This window comes from Lonchura striata, chromosome Z, assembly GCF_046129695.1.
Source record: "Lonchura striata isolate bLonStr1 chromosome Z, bLonStr1.mat, whole genome shotgun sequence".
In the NCBI taxonomy this organism is placed as follows: domain Eukaryota; kingdom Metazoa; phylum Chordata; class Aves; order Passeriformes; family Estrildidae; genus Lonchura; species Lonchura striata.
In genome coordinates this window covers 7059494-7069278 of record NC_134642.1, presented here as the reverse complement: position 1 = coordinate 7069278, position 9785 = coordinate 7059494, and the positions used below count along the sequence as shown (strand labels likewise).

The following is a 9785-nucleotide window of genomic DNA, read 5'->3' as shown; positions in this document are numbered from 1 at the left end:
GAGGGAATTGCTTAGGCAGGACTTTTTGGCTCCTGTCCAATTAGCTATCCTTAAGTTTGAGTTGAAGTCTCTAAGGTCCTATGAGGTGTCTTAACTAAATCGAGAAGAGAAACCTCTGGACTTTTGTCCATTTTAAGGAGACAAAGGGTGACTTGTTTACTCTGTCAACAGGGGGCACATTCCTTTAAGTCTGAAGGATAAAATCTCTAAAGCTACACCCAGAGCCTAAGGCAGTAGCTATGAGAGGTGAATTCCCCCCAATTCCAACATGCCATGGGATGTACACCTTAATGGTTATATAATTTCGCAGTTTTGCCAGAACCCTGTTTAATTACTTCTGCTTAAAAGTTAGTCATTTCACCTGCGGCAATGCTCTGCTTTCTTTTTACAGTTGCCACTACCTTGTATTTTCTCTCTCTGGCATATGACTTTCTTATGCCCCTTATGGAGTAAAAAAAAGGTCAATACAGGCAGGCTGCAGAAGGATGGGAAGCCAGACATAGAATATAGCTAGTCCTTAGGAAAGTAAAAAAATACCAGGGGCCTAGAACAGGACATTGCCTACAAACAGAGACATTTGTTTTGCAGTGGAGCCACTAGAATACAATAAATGGCAAGAACTGAGTAATTTAATTCTCTCTCCCATCGTGTGCCTGGTGCCTTTTAGCTACAGTGCAGGGAATATGAGTGCAATTCAAAGAGGGTTACTGACAGCTCTATTTGCTGCTGGCTGCCCTGGCCATTGCAGCCAGTGGCAAGTTTTAAAGAAAGGAGTACTTGTCACACTGACATGTTTTGTGAGAAAGAGACTGGATGAAGGCACTAGTTTTCTGGTTTATTCAGCCAGTCAAGCCAAGTACACACACAGGCAATTCTGACATCGTGGAGACTTGAGATAACAGATACAGCAGGATTCATGAGGTGACACATTGCTGGACTGCCTCATCCTTGAATACTTGGTGAGTTACTTAGATCCTAGGGTGGTGCCTGCTACCAGTTTCATGAAGAAATATATGTATCACTGCAGTTGTACCTCCTTCAAATTAAAATGGAAGTGAACAGATCTTTGCAATGAACTCCACAAGAACCAAGGAAGTATCCTTTAAAAACATGCAAATTACTAGGCCTTACTAATCACACTTTTCATATATTCACTCTAGGCAAGTTCACTTGCAACTAAACAGCAAGTTTAGTTTTCTTTGGAAAATGTCTCAGTCACTCAATGATTGCAAGTTAAAACACAAACCACAAATTCATAAACCATATGATCTAAACCAACATGCTTAGGTTATGTTGTGTCTGTGTTCTCTTGTGCTGTCATCTGAGAACTCAAACCCTACTATTCCTGCTCATTCCAGAGTGTGTAGGAGAAGAAAACACTAGACATGCTCTCCCATCTGTAAAACACAAATAATTTATTCAGATAAACCTTTAAGAACTCTCTCAAGCATCACAGCATACTAGTGTACAATTAATGACAACTTCAGAAATCATGCTTTTGGTGCAAAGCATAAATTCAACATTAAATGCCACAAGATGGTTTTTCATTACTTCAAAAAAGCTTATGATTGACAATAAATATTATCAGTATTAAGGACTCTAATTTTTATAATTTTTAGTTCTGAAAAACTCGACATTGTTAGGAAACAATCTCTGTCTGAGAGCTGTCATAATCAGAAAAATTCCTGGCTGAAGTAACACAATTAGTAAGTGTACTTTTAAGTAAGTGTACTTTTTCACACTTTTAAGTAAGTGTGAAAGTATTAACCATCTTCCACTGAATAAGTGCATGATGATACTCCAGCACTCAATAAAATCAGTGAATTGATTTCAGTCTCTTTTTTCGTGGTAGCAGTATTTACTCAGGATTCTTGCTTTTTTGTTGGTTTATCTAAGTAAGGAACGTTGTCCTGTAGCAGATCTTTCCTGGGTACAAGTACTGAAATAGAAAAGAAAAAAAAACAAAAAAAAAAGAAAAAGTAAGAATATAATCTTATGGAAAATACTATTTCAAATTCTAAAGGTGTTTTTACATTTACAAACAAAATATCTGGTTATTAAAATGAGGATCTGAACTTGTGGTAAGTAGCATCATAGATCTAAGACAAAATCATACTAGGATTTTACTTTCAGCTGGCTATAATAATGTTTTCCTGTCTCATTTTATAAGCATTGAAAATTTTGCTATTAAGAAGCCATAAAGTTTTGCAGTAACTTTTAGCAGGAGGGTGAATGATTTTTTTCAAGCCTGAGTCATATTATGCTTCAGAAGTTTCAAAAATGAACACTGGATTTAACTTAGCTCTCTCACCCAAGTCATGGACTCTAATCTGTAATATTTATCTTGTCACACCTATTTTAAAGGCCAAGAGGAAAAGAAATCACCTAGTGAAAGTTACTGCCACTGTATTGTCACTGTCACTGTATTTTGTGTCCTTCATTACTGAGTCCCCTGTCCTATTCAGCTGCAGGCTCAGGTTTTCTCTCCTCCTCCTCCTGTTGCTGATACACCTGGCTGTCCTAACCCCATTCCTACATACTTGCAAAGGATCAAGCCAGTATTTGAACATGATTCCACTTGGCTTTTGCAAAGGCAGCTCTGCCTTACAGTCTCTGCTGGAGTTCTCTGAATGGTGCTTCAGAGGTTACCACAACATGTCTGAATAAAACAGCCTTATTATGACAGAAGTCTTGCAGAGATAAGTCACTGGTTAAACTGTAAGATGTGAACAATAAATGATCAGGTCATCCACTGGAGTGATGTCAAATGTGTTCTACAGGTATTTTTGCTGACATGTTCAACATATTTGTAAGTACCCTGTGAAGAAAAGGTTTTTCATTATACCATCCTGAAGAATTTCATTAAGAAAATGTCTTACTGTGAAAAATAACAAGACCCTATTAAGACCTGACTGAGTAAACTGATGGACAAAATTATACCTGGAGACATGCAATGCACACAAGTCAAGAAAAATACTAACCTCACAAAGTAAGTATTAAGTTCAAAACCGATTATGACCACTCTTATGAGTTTAATGAGTACAATTTTGTAAGAATAAATACATAACATGTATGCTTGGCAGCCAAAAATTAAACTTAGAATTAACAGTGACTATTAGCACAAATCCAGTTGAAAATGAAAGAGAAAACATTATTGTGCCATCACTGTGTGTAAAATGCCTCCTTGCCCACAGTGTGCAGTGCAAGAATAATCATAGGCATTCACCTGTTGTTTCTGAGAGCTGTTTCATGGGGAAGTGAACAAAAAGGAAGCAATAAAGAACTTAAAAACTCATTAACAGCTTGGTGAAAATGAAAAGTAAATGAAGAGAAGTCCATTGAAGATAATTAAACCGGAAAAAATCCCTGACTCAGAAGTGCTGCCAGGTGTGAACAGCTGAAAGAGGTGCAGATTCACTTTGTTCCTATTCTTCAACTGTTATCTGCCTGGAATCACTGTGGAAGATCTGACACTGGTCCAGACTTATCTTTGGCCTTGATCATAACTGCTGTTTTAAAGTTAAATGTTTTACCAAACCTAAAACTGAAAATTGGTACACAACTTTACAGCCAATACTAAACGGAAGTAAAAGGAAACAATCAAAGTAATACATAGTATTACAATCGAAGTAAAACATAGATGAAGATTTCCTGTATTCTCTTACCATACAGTTGTACGCTGAGCCTACCTACTACTTCTCTTTTTGGCTGCAAGATAAAAGAACTTCTAAACCAGGAACCAGGATTTCAGAATAGGATAGACTTTGCATTGAGGTAATCACTGTGTCACAAATCTTACACAGCATAACCTGTGAAACTGAAATTGTTGGAAAAAATTTTTGAAATGAACACTCAAGCCTCAAAGAAAAAGCTGTTTTATAGTCAGTGTACATACTGCACTTGCTAATACTCCTCAGGCAGCTGCTCCCAATTTGGTAGAGCAAGCACCTACAGATAGGTACAGTGGCTACTGCCTTTAGACATACTGACTGACTAGCCTGTACGTGCTGACCAGCTATCTAATTGCTGACCTTCCTAATAATTATAGCTAGTTAAAGGCATTCAAAGTAGTCACTACCTCTTTTCTACTAGCCTCCATACTTCAAAACATTTGTATGGAAACTTTGTGCCTTTGAAACCTCCATCCATCCTAGGCAGTAACATCAATGAATAGCTTACATTACGAATTTTACCAGAGAATAACAGACAGGCTATTTGCCTCACTATTTCTTTCATATTTCACATTCTATATTTATTTACTAAACTGTAACATAAATATAAGTATCTTTCTAGCATGCAGGCTTACTCACCTATTTTGTCAGAATCTGTGTGAACCGCCTGAATAACAGAAGTTCTGAGAATCACTTCAACATCTGAAGCTATTTTAAGAAGCTAGTAAAAGAGTAAGAAGAGAGAAACAAGAGTAATTTAAATTCCATGTGACTATTTCTGAAGCTATTTTCCATACTAGACAACTATTCAAATAATAAAGTCATTCTGTTATACTACTCAGTTACTTATGTACTATGTATGCATTGCTTTTGCCTTGGGGATCGTGGAATAACTTACAGATTGACATGTAAGTGACCTTGACATGGAGCACATAGTGAGGGAAACACTGGCTCAGTAACATACACGAGTACATACATCTATGTATGTAATTAAAAAAAATTAAAACTGCAAATGAGTAAGTTGAAATGCAACTATAAAACTAATTAACTAGTTTTCGATGATCAAAGACACCCACTCACACCCCAATAACCTTTGACTTCTCATAGTGAAATTGCAATCTCATTCTTTCAACACTACTGCTCCTGAAATAAGGAGACAAAAACAAGGGCAAAATAAGACAAGAATTAAGAATACTGAGGTTTCACAGTAGAACTGTGCAGAAAAACAAGGCACTACCTACAGACTACCCAAAGTATTAGTATTTGGCAAAAGGCCTGGAATTCCTTCTCTCACTAAGAGGATAAGCTGCAGCACCCTTGCTAGCTTTGCTAAGCCATTAAGAGAAGTCTAATACTTGTTTGCATGATTCCTGTATCAGAAATAAATAGAATTGCTCAAGTGAGATGTTTCAGGAGACACGCTCACACTAGGAAGTGGCACATATCAACAGAAGTGGATCTTTGCAAAGTCTAGAGCTCAGTGCTTGCCATCTACACTGCACTTCTCATGCTCCTCCCTTGTAAGAGCTTCGAGCAGGTACCCTCCAGTTCCTCCTGCTGAAGGCACCCAGGCTGCATGCTCCTGCAGCACAGCTTCCTCTTCAGGTTGACCTTAAGGGAATTCTGCTTGTTTGTCTGACATTTTACATAGCAAGACAAATCACAGGTGCATTAGATTCAGCTATCATATTTCTCATTCTCATACCTGATCTCCTTATGTCACCAAGCTTGACATGTACAAGTACATATAGATACAAGTACTTGTTGTCATGTTAGAATGCACTCGTAGTTTTCTATTCTGGCTGGTCAATACTCCATTTTTAGTTGCTGTCCAAAGCAGAACACTAACAGCACCACATTAATGCAAGCAAGTGCTCAAACTTCCTCAAGTCCTATATAAAACTTCATTCAGTTCCTCTGCAACCAAGTCCAATCAGTGTGTACATGTAATAAACATCTGTGATGTCCTAGGAGTGTGTAGCTGGAATGGAAGTCTAGTATTCCTTTCACCAACACAGTTAATCAAATATCAACTAATCCATATTAAAAAGCCACATATGTGAAATTTGCAGGTTGCCTAGAAAACAAATAGAGATTTCAGAATTGCATCAAATATTTTTCCTGTACATCTATTAAAAAAAACAACCTTGAACTCATAACTTAGCTGATCAGACAGTGGTAACACAAGCAATGAGTATTACTACAGGAGACTGATAACAAGCTGAAATTAGGAACTCCTAACTAAATTGTCAGAATTATTTACATTACTGTTCAGTGGCTGATATCAGGAAATGTTTTAATTTTATTTCTTCAAGGGACACACATAGGCACTTTCTTCCAACCAGTGCCCAGTGACAATGTAAATACACTCTGATAAAAGGCTGATGACAAGGACTAAATTGATCACTCTGTAGCGATGTTAATAACTAAAATTATCTAAATACAGAAGTTCTGTTTCAGTTTACAGTAACTTTTAGAAAAAAATTACTCAGCAAGAAGTGTTGAGGCAACAATTATGCAAAGGTAATGAACTTAGTGAATTAACAGAATGCTTTACTTTTAATGCATGATGAGGAAAGAAGAAGCAAAAAATCCCTGTATTATAATTAATATATACTACAGCTATACTATACTACAATTAATCCTAATAATGTTGCTGTTTTTTGCCTTCCACAAAGATGCTGAGTCATTTGTGATCTGTTAGTAACTGAGCAGAGTAATTTCTCTGTTTGTTTCTGTTTACCTAAACAACAGTGAGCAGGTAAATTTAAGTGACCACACTGCAGATAGGTAGTATGAGCAAAGCATAGAATATTTACATAACAACTGCAACTTTAAATATTTTCTCATATAATTCTATTATAAACTTCAAAAAAATCACACTGAACTATCAGAACACACTTTCTACTTATGTATTTTTGTATGTACAAAATTCTGTAAGACAGTATCAATACCATTGTAAAGACAGTATTAATACATTATATGTTTATGAACAAAGATCCATGTAGAAGTCTTTCTAAACCAATCCAGCTTTTATGATGTCTCAATGTGTGTACAGTGGTTTAGAGATCCTTTAAGTAAAAAACAAATTTCTAAATATTCTTACAAGCAAGAGAAAGCAATAAAATACCTCATTAATCTTCTCTTCAGATGCCTCGTCTCGGTTATTTCTGAATTCTTCATTTATCTTTTGTCTTGCTGCTAAATAAAGTAAACAAAAAACCAAAGTATGAACAAAAATTTTATTTTGAATTTGTCACTGCCCCAAAGTTAAGAATCTTAAGCTCTTTATGGCACATTCCTGGGGCACTCTGATCAAAGTATTTCAATGTAAGATCTCCATGTAATTCACATGATGTCACATTTTAAGTTGACTGATATACAAATGAAATAAGATTCCAAATTTAGCATTCTGTACTGCATACACAAGGTCTAAAAAAAGCAGGATTCATTCCGTGAGGAAAAACCATACATAGAGAATTAATTAGTACAGCTAACCATGCTGTGGCTGGACTGAAGAGAAGTTAAAAACACAAAAGACATCTATCTCCCAGGAAGATCAGGAACATTTGAAAAAGATATGTTACTCTTCCAAAATATGTGGGTGCTTGAATTTAAGAACCATTTTTCTGTTTCAAATTAAAGAATATCTGGTTAGGGACATACAAGTTTTCCTAATTATTACTTGAAAATTATGGGAGTAACTTGAAGAAAGATTATGTTAAGAATTATCCTTCTCTGTACTCCAAGAAGAAAGTTCCACAAAATATAGGTATGCACACACCCCACAAAACAAGTATCTCACCTTCGAGGGCTTTGTTATCATTTTTAAAAACTTCTTGCCGTGTTCTGTGTAACAACTTAAAAAGCTTCAAAACCTGCCAATACAACATCAATATAATTAACTTATTTGCTAGCAGGAGTGTTAGTTAAAATGAAAATATTTCGGTTGAAATTTCTTGTTACTTCCATTCAGTACAGAATTTGATACAGAATCAATATCTAAGAGGCTTTACCTAAATTTCTCATTGAAACACTTGCAGCCAAAGCAGATGTGATGTCATCAAAATCTTAGACAGGTCTAGGTATTTCAAATTGCCCTAAGATGCTGGCACCACAATCCTAAGTAATTATTTGGCAGGATGGGAATACAATCCTGAAATTACATGGACACGAGCATTATTTATTGTGCCAATGTCAAATACACCCAGAAGAACTGGAATAACTCTAAAAGCCAAGTTACCTGAAGGAATTATCAAGGTTACAACAGTGCATATTCTCTAGCTATTGAAAGAAGACAGAAAAAGAAACAACTGAAGTATGCTCACATAAAAATCTTCTGCAAGTGGTGCAGCAGAACCAATGCAAAGTCCTTTTCTTAAATGCAACTGCCAGGTCAGGAAATGAACACTTCAGTAAAAGCAAACACCCAAAGTTAGGATTTACAGTGTACAGAAGACACCCCTGAACACGTATGAAAAGCAAACCCCCGGAGAATCACAGCTCACAGTCTTGTGGTTTTGATCATTCATACAGACTGCAATGAATCACAGAAATGCTCAAACCCTTATGAGACCTTTTTGGTGTTTGCCAGACTGAAAAGTCTCTGACAAACACCAGAGAAACATAATCTTGATAACAACATGCCTTTTGAAGCTCCTTCCAGTACTTCCTACCATTTTGGCATCTCTAGAGGGCACAATTCTAGGCACTTCATAATAATCTCAAATTGTTCTCTCACAATTAGTATTCCAAATATTTTTCAGAAGGACATAGAGGAAACACAGGGCTGTAACCCAGCAAATGAACAGAGCCATGTTGCTTTAACTGCACCATTCCCTAGATGGATGAACCTGTGGAAAGTAAACTCACAGAATTAAAACACAACAAAGGTTTTACAGGTATTTTAATATCCTAAAATTTTGCTGCCCCACAGTGTATTTGGCATCTTTGTAAATAGCCAAGTAATATTACAAGTGGTTTTATGTTAAACACACATGTATGTTAAAACTTTAAGTTTTTTTATTGCTATTTTGAACAATCTGATGAGCCATTTCCAGGCATCCTCCTACCCTTACAGCAGCCTACAGCTTCCTCACAAGGGGAGGAGGAGGAGCAAGCACCAATTTTACCTCTGGTATGCAGTGACAGGATCCAAGCAAATGGCCTGAAGTTGTGTCAGGGGACACTGATGCCACTCAGGGGAAGGTTCTTCACCCTGAGGGTGACCAGGGAAGTGGCCACAGCCTAGCAGAGCTCAGGAAACTTTTCACCACACCGGCCACAGTGGTGAAAAGCTGTATGAGATGGTTTTGATCAAGACGCATTAATGCAGACACCTCTGACCTGTACAGCCACTTGCTTTCACAGAGGGCCCCACCAACACCTGCTGACTGTACACCAAAACCAGGGAAATTACACCCTAGCAATGGAAGGCCTTATTAATTCTTAGCTCCTTGTTCTTCCCTATCTTACCCTCACGAGACGTGCTCTTGATGCATTTTAATCTGCCTATCGCATCTTCTCGCTTGCTTTTCCCGCAACGGCCTTTGCGTGCAAACCGCTACTTTCTTTTACCTAGTTTTTTATCCTTCTTATCCTGAAAGTCTGTGTCTTGTGGCTCTACAAAAGCTACACAGCTGCGACCCCCCCCCCCCAAGCACAGAATACGTGTGTATGAGTGTGTATATGTGTTTATGTGTGTGTTTATATGTGTTTATGTGTGAGTGTCACTCGCCTGCCCGCGGCTCCCCATGGCTCCCGCCGCCGGAAGTGTCGCACCGGAAGTGCCCCTCCGGGACGAGCCGCACCCTCCCGCGCTGCCGCCGGTGCCTCCGCCAATGCTGTCCCCCCCGGGGGCTGCCCGCCGCCGCCGTTCCGGGCAGCCTGAGTTCCGCCGCCCCGCCGCCGCGGGGCTGGCGCGGCTTTCACGGGCTCACGGCACGGAATTCCAGCTCTGCCTGGAACGGACCACAGTGGCGCATCGGGTCCAGCGTCCCTGCCCAAAGCCAAAGCACATGGCACACGACTGTATCCAGGCGGTTCCATCCCCACTGGGGAAGACTTCGCCACTTTCCTGGACAATCTGCTGCTGTGCCCGCTCGCCCGCACAGT

General features: G+C 38.5%; 1 protein-coding gene and 1 long non-coding RNA gene across 2 annotated transcripts; both read right to left on the bottom strand.

The window, feature by feature from the left end:
• Window positions 1-1396: 1396 nt before the first annotated feature.
• LYRM7 (LYR motif containing 7) lies at window positions 1397-9461 on the bottom strand. Its single transcript, XM_021530393.3, has 5 exons — window positions 9409-9461; window positions 7477-7549; window positions 6802-6872; window positions 4311-4392; window positions 1397-1939 (listed from the first exon to the last, which is right to left on the bottom strand). The coding sequence occupies exons 1-5, from the start codon at window positions 9424-9426 to the stop codon at window positions 1863-1865; spliced, it is 321 nt and encodes a 106-aa protein (XP_021386068.1). The 5' UTR covers window positions 9427-9461; the 3' UTR covers window positions 1397-1862.
• Window positions 7811-9390, bottom strand: LOC144248293 (uncharacterized). Its single transcript, XR_013341674.1, has 3 exons — window positions 9147-9390; window positions 8000-8081; window positions 7811-7827 (listed from the first exon to the last, which is right to left on the bottom strand). It is a non-coding gene; the product is annotated as an uncharacterized LOC144248293 (long non-coding RNA).
• Window positions 9462-9785: the final 324 nt, after the last annotated feature.

What these genes read in the sequence shown, in the direction of transcription:
- LYRM7 (XM_021530393.3), bottom strand. An exon ending in TGATAACAAAGCCCTCGAAG is followed by an intron (nt 6,873 to 7,476) that starts GTGAGATACTTG and finishes TACTTTATTTAG; the next exon opens with CAGCAAGACAAAAGATAAAT. An exon ending in CTGAAGAGAAGATTAATGAG is followed by an intron (nt 4,393 to 6,801) that starts GTATTTTATTGC and finishes CTCTTTTACTAG; the next exon opens with CTTCTTAAAATAGCTTCAGA.